General features: G+C 42.1%; 1 protein-coding gene across 2 annotated transcripts in view; it reads left to right on the top strand.

Annotated features, from left to right (window-relative positions):
• Window positions 1-17,235, top strand: part of nup188 (nucleoporin 188) — a 143,226-nt gene that overhangs the window by 3,099 nt on the left and 122,892 nt on the right. For both annotated transcript variants that reach the window (XM_072488611.1, XM_072488610.1), the window contains exons 2-8: window positions 8,827-8,881; window positions 11,180-11,253; window positions 14,066-14,150; window positions 14,617-14,697; window positions 15,264-15,308; window positions 16,710-16,802; window positions 17,082-17,201. In XM_072488611.1, coding sequence (XP_072344712.1) covers window positions 8,827-8,881; window positions 11,180-11,253; window positions 14,066-14,150; window positions 14,617-14,697; window positions 15,264-15,308; window positions 16,710-16,802; window positions 17,082-17,201 — 553 coding nt within the window. The remainder of the gene's footprint in view (window positions 1-8,826; window positions 8,882-11,179; window positions 11,254-14,065; window positions 14,151-14,616; window positions 14,698-15,263; window positions 15,309-16,709; window positions 16,803-17,081; window positions 17,202-17,235) is intronic.

The raw sequence follows: 17,235 nt of genomic DNA, 5'->3' as shown, positions 1-17,235 counted from the left end.
ACTTGTTGTGGACTCACCCACAAGAGGGAACATCCTTTGAATGTCCACCTTGTCAATACCGGTCAGGATCTTATATACTTAAATCGAGTCACCCCTCACTCTTAGCTCGAGTGGAAACAAGTCCAGCCTTTCCTCGTAAGACAATCTCCTCCTTCCAGCTATCAATCTAGTAAATCCTACAATGCATTCAAGTTCTTCCTTGAATAAGGATACCAAAACTGCGCACACTTTTCGAGATGTGGTCCCACTATGCCCCTCCATAACTGAAGCATAACATCCTTACTTGAGCTGCTTAATGCCTCCGTGCAGTGTAAATTTCACCACAGTTCCATGAGTGAACATGACTGGTTGCTGTGCTTATTCTTAGTATAGGAATAAACATTACATTTTAGTGAGCAGCACAGTTTAATTTTTATTCGGGCTGAAATGTATTTTTATTCTCTGCCCCCCATTTCACCCAATGAGAAAAGTATCACACGTTACAGCGCTTTTATGATGTAGCAACTTGGCAGGTTCTACAGTTTGAATCCTCTGTGATCACAATTGACATGGTCAGTGACTGTGGAGTAAACTTGTTACCTAGTTATGAAATCTATAATTTTTTGCAAACGCTTGATGATTGAATGTTGGATGGCATTGTAGCACAGTGGTTAGCACTGTTGCTTCACAGTGCCAGGGTCCCAGGTTCAATACCTGACTTGGGCCAATGTCTGCAGAGTCTGCACATCCTCCCCGTGTCTGCGTGGGTTTCCTCCGGGTGCTCCGGTTTCCTCCCTTAGTGTTGGATGGCGTTACTAGGTTATGGGGATAGGGTGGAAGTGTTGACCTTGGGTAGGGTGCTCTTTCCAAGAGCCGGTGCAGACTCGATGGGCCGAATGGCCTACTGCACTGTAAATTCTATGATAATCTATGATAATCTCAGCCATGTGATCAAATGACACGATCTGGCAATGTGACTGGCAATTTGTGTCATCTGCTTAATGCATGGTCCATTTGAGTAAATATCTGGAATTATAAAACTCTAATGATGATCATGAAACCATTGTAGATTGTTGTAAAAAAAAAACAAAAACAGCTGGTTCTCTAATGTCTTTTTGGGAAGGAAATCTGCAGTCCTTGCCTGGTCTGGCTTACATGTGACTCCAGATCCACAGCAATGTAATTCACTCTTGAATGCCCTCTGTAATGGCCTAGCAAGCCACTCAGTTGTATCAAAACTGCTACAAAGTCAATAAGAAGGAAAGAAACCGGTGGACATCCACTGGAAACAACAACGGCAGACCCAGCCCTGTTGATCCTGCAAAATTCTCCTTACCAACATCTGGGCGCTTGTGCCAAAACTGGGGGAGCTTTCTCGCAGACTAGTCAAGCAACAGCCTGACATAGTCAAACTCACGGGATCATAGCTTACAGATCACGTCCCAGGCACCATTATCACTATCCCTGGTTATGGCCTGTCCCACTGGTAGGACAACCCAGCAGAGATGGCAGGGCACAGTGGTATACAGTTGGGAGGCAGTTGCCCTTGGAGTCCTCAACGTTGATTCCAGACCCCATGAACTCTCATGGCTTCAGGTCAAACATGGACAAGGAAACCTCTTGCTGATTACCACATAGTCCACCATCAGCTGATGAATCAGTACTCATCCATGTTGAACCTCACTTGGAGGAAACAATGAAGGTGGCAAGGACACCGAATGTACTCTGGGGTGGGGACTTCAACGTCCATCAACAAGAGCACCTTGGTAGTTTCACTACTGGCTGAGTCCTAAAAGAGATAGCTGCTAGACTAAGTGTGTGACAAGTGGGGTGGGAACTAATAAGAGGGAAAAACATACTATACCTCATCAACCTGCCTGCCACAAATGCCTCTGTCCTGACAGCATCGGTGGCAGTGACCACTGCGCAGTCTTTGTGGAGACAAAGTCCCTTCTTCATGTTGAGGATAACCTGCATCATGTTGTGAGGCACTATCACCGTGCCACTCCAGACTGGGTACCCATGAGCCGCTGTGGGCCATCCACAGCAGGGGATCAACCTTGGCTCACTGAAGAGCGCAGGAAGGCAACATGGCGCAGCACAAGGCATACCGAAAAATGAGGTGTCAATATGGTGAAGCTACAATACAGGGCTACTGGGATGCTAAACAACATAAGCAGCAAGTGATAGAGCTAAGCAATCACACAACCAAAGGATCCGATCTAAGCTCTGCTGTCCTGTAGCATCTACTCGTGAATGGTGCTGGGTGATTAAACAACTCCCTGGAGGCGGAGGCTCCACAAATATCCCAATCCTCGCTGATTGAAGAACCCAGCACATTATCCCTGGAGCATCTCGACAGCAGGACTCCTATGTCAGACTCCTGTTGATTGACTACAGCTCCGCCTTCAACACTGATCCCAACCAAACTCGTGTACTGTTTTCTGTATTTTGATAATGTTAATAAACTAAAATACATCCAAACTCTAAAACCTAGGACTCTGCTCTTCCCTCTGTAACTGGATCCTCGACTTCCTGACCCACAGACTGCAACGACTATGGATAATTAATGACACCTCCACGATAATCCTCAATACCTTGGCCCCGCAAGGTATTTAACTGCATGACTGTGTGGCAAAAGTCTGCTCCCAACTCCCATCTGTAAGTTTGCTGATGACACTACCGTAGTTAGTCAGATCTCAAACAACGATGAGTCAGAGTACAGGAGGGAGGTTGAGAACTTAGACATGGTGCAATGACAACAATCTCTCCCTCAATGTCAGCAAAACTAAGAAGCTGGTCATCGACTTCAGGAAGCGAAGTGTCGTACGCGCCCCTGTTTGCAACAATGGTGCCGTGGTGGAAATGGGTGATAGTTTCAAATTCCTAGTTGTAAACATCACCAACCATTTGTCCTGGTCCACCCACGTCGACACTACGACCAACAGTGCCTATACTTCCTCAGGAAATTAAGGAAATTCGGCATATCCACAATGACTCTTATCAATTTTGATAGAAAACATCCTGTCTGGCTGCATTACAGCTTGGTATGGCAACTGCTCGACCCAAGATCGTAAGAAATTACAGAAGTCGTGAACACAGCCCAGTCCATCATGTGAACCCGTCTCCCATTCATCGACTTTGTCTATAACTCCGGCTGCCTTGGGAAAGTGAGCAGCATGATCAAAGATTCCTGCTATATGGGTTATTCTCTCTTCCAACCACTTCCATCGAGCAGAAGATACAAAAGTTTGAGAAAACGCATCAACAGATTCAAAAACAGCTTCTTCCCCGTTGATACCATACTCCTGAATGACCCTCTTGTGGACTGAAATGATCCTTCTACACATCTTCTCTACAGTTGTAGCACTATGCTCCGTATGCTTCACCGGATGTCTGTATTTACATCGTGTATCTATCGTATGTCCTATGTTTTTCATGTATGGAGCGATCTGCTTACACTGTACGCAGAACAATACTTTTCATTGTACCTTAGTACACGTGACAAATCTAATCTAATCAATGCAAAAAACAAGGCCAAAGCATTAACAAAAATCTTCAGCCAGAATGCTGAGGTCCAGAGATCCCCAGCATAATCAGCCAATTCAATTTGATTAACCCCATGTGAGATCAAGAAATGGCTGAAGGCACTTGAGATTGCAAAGGCTATGGGCCCTGATAATGTTCCAGCAGTAGTACTGAAGACGTGCTTCAGAGCTTACCGTAACCCTAGCCAAGCTGTACAGCCAGAACACTGGCATCTATCTGGCAATGTGCAAAAGGGACCAGGTGTATCCTGTACACACAAAAGCAGGACAAATCCAACCCAGCCAATTACCACCCTATCAGTCTCCTCTCAATCATCAATAAAATGATAGAAGGGGTCATCAACAGTGCTATCAAGTGGCACTTGCGTCGCAATAACCTGTTCACTGAGGCTCAATGACCTCATTACATACAGTCTTGGTTCAAACATGGAGAAAAGAGCTGAACTCCAGAGACGATGTGAGAGTGACTGCCCTTGACATCAAGGCAGCATTTGATCGAGTCTGGCATCAAGGAGTTGGAGCAAAACTGGAGTCCATGGGAACCAGGGGGAAAACACCCAACTGGTTGGAGTCATATCTGGCACAAAGGAAGATGGTTGTGGTTGTTGGAGGTCAGTCATCTCAGTCCTGGGACATCACTGCAGGAGTTCCTGAGGATAGCGTCCTAAGCCCAATCATCTTCAGCTGCTCCATTAATGACCTTCCTTCCAGCTGATGATTGCCCAATGTTCAGCACCATTCATGACGCTTCAGACATTGATGCAGTCCATGTGCAAATGCAGCAAGACCTGGACAATATCCAAACTTGGGCTGACAAATGACACGTAACATTTACGCCACACAAGTGCCAGACAACGACCATCTCCAAGAAAAGTGAATCAAACCATTGCCCCTTAACATTCAATGTCTTTACCATCACGGAGTCCCCCACTATCAACATCCTTGACCAGAAACTGAATTGGAGTAGCCATATAAATGCTGTGGCTACAGGAGCAGGTCAGAGGCTATGAATCTTGTGGCGAGTAACTTGCATCCTGACTCTCGAAAGCCTGTCCATCGCCTACAAGGCACAAGGAATACTCCCCACTTGCCTGGCTGAGTGTAGCTCCAATAACACTCCAGAAGCTTGACACCATCCAGGACAAAGCAGCTAGCTTGATTGCCACCTCTTCCACAAATATTCACTCCCTCCACCATCAAAGCAGCCCACTTGATTGGCACCCCTTACATAAATATTCACTCCGTCCATCACCAACACACCGTGGCAGCAGTGTGTACTTTCTACAAGATGCACTGCAAGAACTCACCAAGTTTCCTTAGCACCTTACAAACTCACGACTACCATCTAGAAGGACAAGGGCAGCAGATTAATGGGAACAGCACCTCCAGGAAATTCCCCTGCATGCCACTCACCATTCTGACTGGTAAATATATTGCCGTTCCTTCACTGTCACTGGGTCAAAATCCATGAACTCCCTCCCTAACAGCACTGTGAGTGTACCTACACCACATGGACTTCAACGGTCCAAGAAAACAACTTTGGGATAGGCAACAAATGTTGTCCTAGCCAGTGTGACCCACAGCCCTTGAACGAATAAATAAATACCAGCTTCTTGCCACATTTGTTAAAGTATGCATTCTTTTCAAACATCTGTCACTTCCCAGGTCCGTCAAATACTGGGCATGGTGCTTGAGCTTTGGTGCCCTTGAGGGCAAAATAAAAGGGTGAACCCTCTTCAAAGCAACAACTTGCAGCAGTAAATTTTACTTAGTTATCAAATAAAGAGTTTTAGGGCTGTTATTTTATTACTTGTACCAGAATCCCTTCTTTTGCATTGAGACTTTGGATTCAATATCTTCTACTTTTTGGCTGCCCTTTAATTCCAATCATCCTCCCTAGTATAGTTTTTGAAAAAATTGACAAATATTTAAAAACTATTTTTAATTTTCCAGTCATTTTCTCAAGACTGAAAGAAATGTTGTTTCTCATCACACTGGAACTGCTACCTATTAAATGTCTGTATCCTCTTAAATTTTCCCAGTAGTCCATAATGGCAGCTGGTTCATGTAGAACATCAGATCCTTCAACAAAATCTATCTGGGTCAATGTGTGCAGGGAGGATAGAAGAAGTCTCTATTTGAAATTAGCAAACGTGACACCACTGTTTTAAAAAGGAGGTAGGCAGAAAGCAGGTAATTATAGGCCAGTGAGCTTAACTTCGGTAGTAGAGAAGATGCTGGAATTTATCATCAAGGAAGAAATAGTGAGGCATCTAGATAGAAATTGTCCCATTGGGCAGACGCAGCATGGGTTCATAAAGGGCAGGTCATGCCTAACTAATTTAGTGGAATTTTTTGAGAACATTACCAGTACGGTAGATAACAGGGAGCCAATGGATGTGGCATATCTGGATTTCCAGAAAGCTTTTGACAAGGTGCCACACAAAAGGTTGCTGCATAAGATAAAGATGCATTAAGGGTAAAGTAGTAGCATGGATAGAGGATTGGTTAATTAATAGAAAGCAAAGAGTGGGGATTCATGGGTGTTTCTCTGGTTGGCAATCAGTAGCTAGTGGTGTCCCTCAGGGATCAGTGTTGGGCCCACAATTGTTCACAATTTACATAGATGATTTGGAGTTGGGGACCAAGTACAATGTGCCCAAGTTTGCAGATGACACTAAGATGAGTGGTAAAGCAAAAAGTGCAGAAGATACCAGAAGTCTGCATAGGGATTTGGATAGGTTAAGTGAATGGGCTAGGGTCTGGCAGATGTAATACAATGTTGACAAATATGAGGTTATCCATTTTGGTACGAATAACAGCAAAAGGGATTATTATTTAAATTATAAAATATTAAAACATGCTGCTCTGCAGAGAGACCTGGGTGTGCTAGTGCATGAGTCGCAAAAGTTGGTTTACAGGTGCAACAGGTGGTTAAGAAGGCAAATGGAGTTTTGTCCTTCATTGCTGGAGGGATGGAGTTTAAGACGAGGGAGGTTATGCTGCAATTGTATAAGATATTAGTGAGGTCACACCTGGAGTATTGTGTTCAGTTTTGGTGGTCTTACCTGAGAAAGGACGTACTGGCGCTGGAGGGTGTGCAGAGCAGATTCACTAGGTTAATCCCAGAGCTGAAGGGGTTGGATTACGAGGAGAGGCTGAGTAGACTGGGACTGTACTCGTTGGAATTTAGAGGGATGCGGGAGATCTTATAGAAACATATAAAATTATGAAGGGAATAGATAGGATAGATGCAGGCAGGTTGTTTCCACTGGCGGGTGAAAGTAAAACACGGGGGCATAGCCTCAAAATAAGGGGAAGTAGATTTAGGACTGAGCTTAGGAGGAACTTCTTCACCCAAAGGGTTGTGAATCTATGGAATTCCTTGTCCAGTGAAGCAATTGAGGCTCCTTCATTAAATGTTTTTAAGATAAAGATAGATAGTTTTTTTAAGAATAGAGGGATCAAGGGTTATGGTGTTCGGGCCAGAAAGTGGAGCTGCATCCAAAAAAGATCAGCCATGATATCATTGAATGGCGGGGCAGGCTCGAGGGGCCAGATGGCCTACTCCTGCTCCTAGTTCTTATGTTCTTATTCCGAAACTGAGTCACCAAGTCAGATTAATTTTTGTCTCCGCCCTGTGCATCAGAAAATTAAAATTAGTAGTATTAAACAAATGATGACAAATATGAATCCATTAAAGTTATTCAACTTGAATTTTATAAAAACAAACATTTATCAGGCCTCCTATTAAGCCGAGTAGATAAAATTTAACTTTAGTTGAATGAGTTTTGACCCTCTGATTTTGCCTGAGATGGCACTGTTTGGACAGGATAAATTTGGTTACAATGAGTGGGAACATTTTAGTTCAATGGGATTCTTTCCTAGCAGTTCATTAGCAAAACAATGCCCATGTGTAGCAAGTAGGATAACTCACTTTCACAACATGTAGTCATCAAAAATACTCGATTGCCGAAGAAAAATAGCAGGAAAGGGTTGATTTTAATTCTGTTTTCTGGAGGAAGTAGCACATATTTTAATTGGACTGACATGTAAAATGTAAACGGACTAAATGTAGCAAGGATAAAATATTGAAATTAACTGATACTGAAGACTAAATGTAATGCTTATTAGGATGAGTGTGGTGCTGAAGTGAAGGTTTGTTCTTTTTTTGGGAGAATATTCAAAACCTTATTCCACGCTCAGCCTGGACCGCACTTGAGAGTGCATGATAGAAAGGGTGAGGAAGAGGTTTATGCAGACCACTATCCTTCACTCTAGTGAAAAGTTCATTTGACAAAGCGGAATGATTCGATGCTCTGCTTTGGGGTGTTAGTTTAGTGGGCAGCGTTAATCAAGTAAAATGTTGGAACTCCCTTTTTTTATCAAGCAGTTTTGAAACATTTATTTCTACAGGTTGTGGGTGTTGCTGGCTAGGCCAGCATTTGTTACTCATCCCGAATTGCCCTTGAGAAGGTGGAAGTGAGCTGCCTTCTTGAATCGCTGCAGTCTATGATGGCATACTCACTATGCTGTTAGGGAGGGAGTTTAGGATTTTGACCCAGTGACAGTGAAGGAGCAGCGATATATTTTCAAGTCAGGATGATGGGTGACTGAGTCACAAAGTCAGACAGTGACATAGGATCTTTCTGCGGCCTTGCCTCAGATTAATACCTCATCGAAAAGGTGGCACTTCCGACAATGTAGCTCTCCCTCAGTGCAGTGCTGAAGTATTCGCTTCTATTAAGTATTTGAGTAGGGCTTGAAATCATACCGTCTGACACAGACTGAGCCAAGCTGAGACTTGTACTGTTTGTTGATATTTCACTCAAAATGATGAGGTTTTCTATTAATTCATAGTGTTTATTAAAATCATAATCTTTTTCATGCTTCTATTGGGGTTCCATTTTGCAGTTTGAAGCAATTTAAAATTATTCTGAAATGAGAATTTTCAAAACACATGCATAATATGTAGAAGCATAAAATAGTAGGAATAATATAAGCATCACCTTCCAACGTAATATTTCAACCTAGTTCACACCGTGGTGATCAAAAGCTCTTCTCTCTAACAGCCATGAGGGCCCCATGTGAGACAAATTTGAGATGCATTGTCAACTCCAGTTCATGTTGGGCATTAAGTTCAGAGGGAAATAATCATATTTCATCATTAGGTTGCTGGAAAAACATGATGATTGGGTGAGTATCTGTTCGGATAAGATTGAAGCATATATGAATGTCTTCTCTTCGCGTATAGCATTTGTATTCTAGATTATGTGTAATGATATCAATTTGTTCATAGGAGCAGTCGAGAGTTGTGGACAATTTTACTGGGGAGATCAGCGCTGAGAGAGACTGTAAGTTCAACTCAGCCAATATATTACCCAATTTGAAGTTGGTTAGCTTTTTTTGAAGTTGTTAGGGGATTGGTATTTCTCCAGAGTTACCTGTAGAAATAGCATTGATTTATTAATAATGTGAATAATCCTTTGAGATGCTTCACACGTGGGTTAAAAGCTTTCAAAAGACACTAAATTACTGTGAGTTGCTGCTGTAGGCATTGACACGTTGCTAGATTTGTAGCCAGAGTTCTCTATGCAATTTGCAGATCTTTTCTGTGGTATTCAAAAGTAAAATATTGCTCCAGGTTCAGAAATATCAAAAGGCACTTGAGTAAACTGTTAGAAACATACATAGAAAATAAAAACAGGAGGAGGCCATTTGGCCCTTCGAGCTGCTCCGCCATTCATTATGATCATGACTTGATCATCATCAAGTTTAATACCCTGATCCCGCTTTCCCGCCCATATTCCTTGATTCCTTTAGCCCCAAGAGCTATATCTAATTCCTTCTTGAAATTATACAACGCGTTGGACTCAACTACTTTCTGTGATAGTGAATTCCACAGATTCACCACTCTCTGGGTGAAAAAAGTTATCCTCACCTCAGTCCTAAAAGGTTTACACCTTATCCTCAAACTATGATCCCTAGTTCTGGGCACCCCACCATCGGGAACATTCTTTCTGAATCTACCCTGTCTAATCCTGTTAGAATTTTATAAGTTTCTATGAGCTTACCCCTCGCTCTTCTAAATTCCTAACCGACTTAGTCTCTCCTCATATGACAGTCCCACTATCCAAGGAACCAGCCTGGTAAATCTTTGCTGCACACTCCATAGTAAGAACATCCTTTCTCAGATAAAGGCACCAAAATTGCACACAATACTCCAGGTGTGGCCTCGCCAATGCCCTATACAATTGCAGTAAAACATCCATTTTCCTATACTCAAATCCTCTCGCAATGAAGGCCAACATACCATTTGCCTTTTTTACTGCCTGCTGTACCTGCGTGCTTACTTTCAGCGACTGATGCGCTAGGACACCAACTCTCCTGAATATCTGCCTCTCTCGATTTACACCCATTCAAATAATTATCTGCCTTCCTATTTCACATTTATCCACATTATGATGCATATGCCACTTAGCCTGTCCAAATGATGCTGAAGCATCTCTGCATCCTCCTCAGATCTCCAGAGTTGCCAACTAGCACGGAGTTTCCTTATTTTATACGGAAAACCCGTTTAAATACGGAAGTACGTTTTCTCTCATTCAAATACGGAAAAGCCGCCTCCTGAAACCCATTATTTGGTTTTCTTGGCGACAGGACCGTGCGCAGAGGCCCCGCCCCCTCTCCTCTCCACCTCGCACATCAACAGCACATGCTGATGAGGCATCGAGGTATTTAGTTCCCTTGTCCAAATCATTAATATATGATGTGAACAGTTGGGCTCCCAGCACAGATCCATGCAGTATCCCACTAGTCACTGCCTACCAATTAGAAAAAGACTCTTTTAGTTTTGCTTCCTGTCTGTTGACCAGCTTTCTATCCATCTCAAGACACTACCCGCTTTAACTTTACACAGTAACCTTGTTGGAAGCTTTCTGAAACTCTAAATAAACCACATCCACCAGTTCTCCCTAGTCAACTCTACTAGTTACATCTTCAAAGAATTCTAGTAGATTTGTCAAGCATGATTTCCCTTTTGTAAATCCATGCTGAGTTTGTTTGATTATATCACTGCTTTCTAAATGCTGTGCTATAAAATCCTTATAAGTGGACTCTAGCAACTTCCCTACTTCTGACATTAGGCTCACTGGTCTAAAGTTCCCTATTTTCTCTCTGCCTTTTTTAAATGGTGGGGTTATATTACATACCCTCTAATCTGTAGGAACCATTCCAGAGTCCAAAGAATTTTGGAAAATGACAACCAATGGGCCTAGTATTTCTATGGCCATTTCCTTAAGTACTCTGGGATGAAGATTATCTGGCCCTGGTGATTTATCCTACTTCAATACCATTAATTTCCTCAAAACCATTTATCTATTAATACTAATTCGACTCCTCACTGTTGTTAAATGTCTGTATAGAACAGCATCAGCAAAAGAATTGTGAGTAGTTTGTTGTACACCGGGATCTTGCATAGGAAAGGAAAATAATATTAGAAAACACAAATGATACATTATTGAAAAAATCCCACTGAAATCAAAATCAAGTGTGGGGTGTGGCTGGAAGGAAGGATTAATATATGATGAGTGTAAAATGCAAAGAGGGTGAAGTACAGAATCTCATTTCAAATGCTTGTTGTTATCTTTCAGGATCAGATTGAAACTGAGTTGGATCGGCATTGTGAGCGGTTACTGACTGGACTGGCTTACTACAAGCCTCCTAGGTAATGCTGGTACCTCTTGTGTACTTTGTATATCACCAATTGTTGGTATGTTGTACCTGCAATAAATAAATGCTTTAAGCATAAGCTTATATTCATAGCCTGATAATGTGGCTTACTTTTTTGTTGCAAGGCTGACGAGATGTATTTTCCATGTAGTTTGAGGTACTGTGTGTCTTTTGAGAGTGGGTATGGATCATGTATAGTAATTGGGTACAGGAATGCGTAAGCGGGTGACTAATTTGTAGCAAGTGAGTGAAAATTAGCGATTAAAGAGGATGCACAAACAGATAGATTTTGTCAATTAATATAAAAGACTCCAATAGGTGGGTATTGTTGGTTGGAAATAAATCCTGCAGGATAGCCATTTTTGGGTGTGAACCCAATGAGTGGGCATTATTAGTAGGCGTAAAGAACCCCAATAGATATATTTGTGTGCCTGGAATGCTTCTGATTTTATTTCTGAAGTTACTATGTAGCCTCGAACAATAGCAGATCACAGCAAGATAGCTTCCTGGTTCTGTAGCTAATAGCATTAAAATGTGGAAAGGGATAAGTATACACCGCAGGGCAAGAGTTATAGCTGGGGGAAGGGCAATTATGATGCCATTAGACGTGACTTGGGGGGGATAAGGTGGAGAAGTAGGCTGCAAGTGTTGGGCACACTGGATAAGTGGGGCTTGTTCAAGGATCAGCTACTGCGTGTTCTTGATAAGTATGTACCGGTCAGACAGGGAGGAAGGCGTCGAGCGAGGGAACCGTGGTTTACCAAGGAAGTGGAATCTCTTGTTAAGAGGAAGAAGGAGGCCTATGTGAAGATGAGGTGTGAAGTTTCGGTTGGGGCGATGGATAGTTACAAGGTAGCGAGGAAGGATCTAAAGAGAGAGCTAAGACGAGCAAGGAGGGGACATGAGAAGTATTTGGCAGGAAGGATCAAGGAAAACCCAAAAGCTTTCTATAGGTATGTCAGGAATATGCGAATGACTAGGGAAAGAGTAGGACCAGTCAAGGACAGGGATGGGAAATTGTGTGTGGAGTCTGAAGAGATAAGCGAGATACTAAATGAATATTTTTCGTCAGTATTCACTCAGGAAAAAGATAATGTTGTGGAGGAGAATGCTGAGCCCCAGGCTAATAGAATAGATGGCATTGAGGTACGTAGGGAAGAGGTGTTGGCAATTCTGGACAGGCTGAAAATAGATAAGTCCCTGGGACCTGATGGGATTTATCCTAGGATTCTCTGGGAGGCCAGGGAAGAGATTGCTGGACCTTTGGCTTTGATTTTTATGTCATCATTGGCTACAGGAATAGTGCCATTAGAGGACTGGAGGACAGCAAATGTGGTCCCTTTGTTCAAAAAGGGGAGCAGAGACAACCCCGGCAACTATAGACCGGTGAGCCTCACGTCTGTAGTGGGTAAAGTCTTGAAGGGGATTATAAGAGACAAGATTTATAATCATCTAGATAGGAATAATATGATCAGGGATAGTCAGCATGGCTTTGTGAAGGGTAGGTCATGCCTCACAAACCTTATTGAGTTCTTTGAGAAGGTGACTGAACAGGTAGACAAGGGTAGAGCAGTTGATGTGGTGTATATGGATTTCAGCAAAGCGTTTGATAAGGTTCCCCACGGTAGGCTATTGCAAAAAATACGGAGGCTGGGGATTGAGGGTGATTTAGAGATGTGGATCAGAAATTGGCTAGCTGAAAGAAGACAGAGGGTGGTGGTTGATGGGAAATGTTCAGAATGGAGTACAGTCACAAGTGGAGTACCACAAGGATCTGTTCTGGGGCCGTTGCTGTTTGTCATTTTTATCAATGACCTAGAGGAAGGCGCAGAAGGGTGGGTGAGTAAATTTGCAGACGATACTAAAGTCGGTGGTGTTGTCGATAGTGTGGAAGGATGTAGCAGGTTACAGAGGGATATAGATAAGCTGCAGAGCTGGGCTGAGAGGTGGCAAATGGAGTTTAATGTAGAGAAGTGTGAGGTGATTCACTTTGGAAGGAATAACAGGAATGCGGAATATTTGGCTAATGGTAAAGTTCTTGAAAGTGTGGATGAGCAGAGGGATCTAGGTGTCCATGTACATAGATCCCTGAAAGTTGCCACCCAGGTTGATAGGGTTGTGAAGAAGGCCTATGGAGTGTTGGCCTTTATTGGTAGAGGGATTGAGTTCCGGAGTCGGGAGGTCATGTTGCAGCTGTACAGAACTTTGGTACGGCCGCATTTGGAGTATTGCGTACAGTTCTGGTCACCGCATTATAGGAAGGACGTGGAGGCTTTGGAGCGGGTGCAGAGGAGATTTACCAGGATGTTGCCTGGTATGGAGGGAAAATCTTATGAGGAAAGGCTGATGGACATGAGGTTGTTTACGTTGGAGAGAAGAAGGTTAAGAGGAGACTTAATAGAGGCATACAAAATGATCAGGGGGTTGGATAGGGTGGACAGTGAGAGCCTTCTCCCGCGGATGGATATGGCTGGCACGAGGGGACATAACTTTAAACTGAGGGGTAATAGATATAGGACAGAGGTCAGAGGTAGGTTCTTTACGCAAAGAGTAGTGAGGCCGTGGAATGCCCTACCTGCTACAGTAGTGAACTCGCCAACATTGAGGGCATTTAAAAGTTTATTGGATAAACATATGGATGATAATGGCATAGTGTAGGTTAGATGGCTTTTGTTTCGGTGCAACATCGTGGGCCGAAGGGCCTGTACTGCGCTGTATTGTTCTATGTTCTATGTGTCATTTGCAGGTACTGAGTAAAGTAATTAATGGAAAAAAAATGAAGTGAAAACTGGTTCTTTCTCTTACAGTGTGTCATCTGGAGAGAAGCTAAAGGCTGATAAAGAGGTGGTCGTGCCGCTGAAGGAATTTGGGCTACGGATCAGCAAATTCTTGGTGCCTATGACTATTACTGTTTTAAGTGTCAGTGAGTTAGCAGTAAGTCTCATGTTGGGACTGTGTATCTAATCGAGAAGGGATAGAAATTCTATCAGATACGATGGTCCAAAATAAAATTGGTTCAAGGCTATTTGAGCCCATTTCTGAGTGTTTGAAGCCCAGAGCCCAAAATGACCTAAAATCTGACAGTAACAGTGAAGGCTTTGATTGTTTCTTTATTTGAAGGATGAGTTTAGATGGCTCCAATATGTTTTTTCAATGCTCAGCTTTTAATGTCGCTTATTCTTATATACTTAGTTCAAAATGGTTAGATTGGTTTATGTCTTTCAAACTTTATTCAAGCTGAACTGCTATTCTACTTTAAACCAAGTCTTGAAATTAAATTGTTGTTTTAAAAATGTGCAGCATGTTTATTGCAATAGCATTTAGTTGTTGTGATAATTGCTTTCGTCTTCTTGGCTAGAGTTTGGATGAGCAGCAAAGCGTTCAAATATTGCAGTCATATCTACAAGAGGATTACAGAGGCACACAGGGCTCAATAAAGGTACAGCTTTTTTGACGAATGCTTTAATAGATCAAGAATGGATCGATAATCCTTGTAAATTTTCTTTGTTCATTTCAATGTATTGCAATCGGTGACCACACATGTGGCATCTTCCAGGGGACAGCTTGTGAACAGACTTGTAACTACTGTCCAGCTGTGCATGTACATAGTTTAAGGTGAACATTGACATGTATACTTTGTGGTCCAAAAATCTTCATGAACAATAAGGGAGCTCATTAATAAGGAAGGTTTCCTTGCCTGCAGAGGTAATTTTTGCTTGGTATGAACACAATTCCATTCCTTTTCATAATGAATAGCCGAATGAAATGGATGTGACTACATATCTACCAACTATTTCTGCTACTTTTGAGTTAGTTGAGATTTGAAACAACCCCAGTGATATATCTTTGACATTGTTAACTGTTTTGACATGTAGAATTTGTGCCAACAGCTGCAGATTAGAATTAAGGTCTAATTCAGCCTTGAATTTCCACAATTTTTCTAACATTGACTGATGGGATTTATTACCATGTAGTCGGTTTATTTGTTTCTTTTGTTCTTTTCAGGCAGTACTACAGGATGAAAGACAGAGCCAGGCCCTGCAGCTGAAGGTATATGGTTATGTTTAAACATAAGGTACAGCACCTGTCTGCAGGCAGCAGTTAATGGAGAATGCCAATTTGATCTCTGCCCCCTCACAAACCTCATTGAGTTCCCAATTTGTCATACTGCTGTGGGGATGACTGAATGGGAAGTTGAGATTCCACAAAATGGGGAGGTGAAAGAGGGGCAGTTACTGTTCGATTAGAGGTTCATGCCTCCTGATTACGTGCAAAATAATAATAATCATTATTGTCACAAGTACGCTTCCATTAACACGGCAATGAAGTTACTGTGAAAAGCCCCTAGTCGCCACATTCCGGCGCCTGTTCGGGTACACAGCGGGAGAATTCAGAATGCCCAAATTACCTAACAGCAAGTCTTTCAAGACTTGTGGGAGGAAACCGGAGCGCCCGGAGGAAACCCATGCAGACACGGAGAACGTGCAGACTCCACACAGACAGTGACCCAAGCCGGAAATCGAACCTGGGACCCTGGAGCTGTGAAGCAACAGTGCTAACCACTGTGCTGCCCATAGGTGTTTAAATGAAAGATGAAAGCAGAAATTAATATCTTAAATTGAAAATTGAAATAAAAAATATTTGAAGAAATATGCTTCTGACAAATCATTCTCCGTTTTTTTTTGTCCCTAGTATGTCAACTTGTGTTTAAAAAATGAATTCAGCATCCTTTTGGGTTTTTTTCTGCTCAATTCCCAAGTGGTCGACTTGCAATTTGGGAGACTTCTCGGCAGTACTGTTTACTGATCTCATTCCAAATCAATGTGTTTGGGATGACATCAATTCACTCTGTCTTTCCTACTGAAATGGGAGCAATTGTATCCAATACCATATAGCAATCAAGAAATGAATGCAAAAGCAGTGTATCGTCACTGTGGTTTGATGTGCAGTTATCTGAAATAAACAATTAAATACATTCTTTTATGTTCCTTTCAGCTCCATCTGGGAGGCGCTAGGGAAATGCATTTCTTTTTTAGTGATTTTATTTTTCCTTCTTTCACACTGACACTATTTTCCGATAAACACTCCGGAAGGTTATGGTTTTCATGGTTGCCATTGCTTTAACCTTTCTGTCATGGGCGTGATGACTTCAGTTCATCTTTTGGGGTCAGAATTTCAAAGTCAAACAACAGACTTACGCAAAGTCACTTATCTTGACCAAGTGGAAAAGAAATAGCCATTTTTGCCTTACCTGATGACTGCACAAACCTTGGCTTGGATTGTTCAGCCTATCAATGAATTTGAGTCATTGGGAGGTGAACTTCTAATGCAAAAAAAAAATGTCAACTGCATGAAAACAGACTACTGATTTATTTCATCTTGGCCATTGATTTTTCCAGCCTGTTTTTCTATTTTAAAAAAATTCTGTATTTCTTGCCTTCCTGTGCTCAGATTGCAGAATACTATTATGAAGAAAGGCTGTATACGCTGCGGTGTGTTCTATACCTTCTCACGTATTTTCAAGATGAGCGACACCCTTACAGGGTGAGTTGACTTAATGCAGCAATGGACTATTCATGTGAAATTTATACTGCACTGCTTCGTGAAAAGCTGTTGGGAAATGTTATATTTAGAGTTAAAAGTTGAATTACTTTCTACATTGTTGTGCTTTTAATAAGTAATACATCAGTGCATATTTATCATTGATTTTCTGTGAAATTGAAGTGCACAATATTTGTAACTGAACAGCACAAAGTTATTATTGACTCTATTGTATATGAATTGTCAAAGCTGATGAGCTATTTATATTGATTCATCCCATAGGTTGGGTATTCAAAATGTGTAGACAAGCTGGAGAAAGAACTGGTCGTGAATTATCGGAAGCAACTTGAAGAATTGTTCAGGACTGAAGCTCCAACTTGGGAAACACATGGGAATCTAATGGTATGTACATTCCCTAATTTTGTATTTATTTAGA

Source organism: Scyliorhinus torazame, chromosome 22 (genome assembly GCF_047496885.1).
Source record: "Scyliorhinus torazame isolate Kashiwa2021f chromosome 22, sScyTor2.1, whole genome shotgun sequence".
Lineage (NCBI taxonomy): Eukaryota > Metazoa > Chordata > Chondrichthyes > Carcharhiniformes > Scyliorhinidae > Scyliorhinus > Scyliorhinus torazame.
Note: the sequence above shows the minus strand (reverse complement) of the source record. Positions and strands in the feature narration are given on the sequence as shown.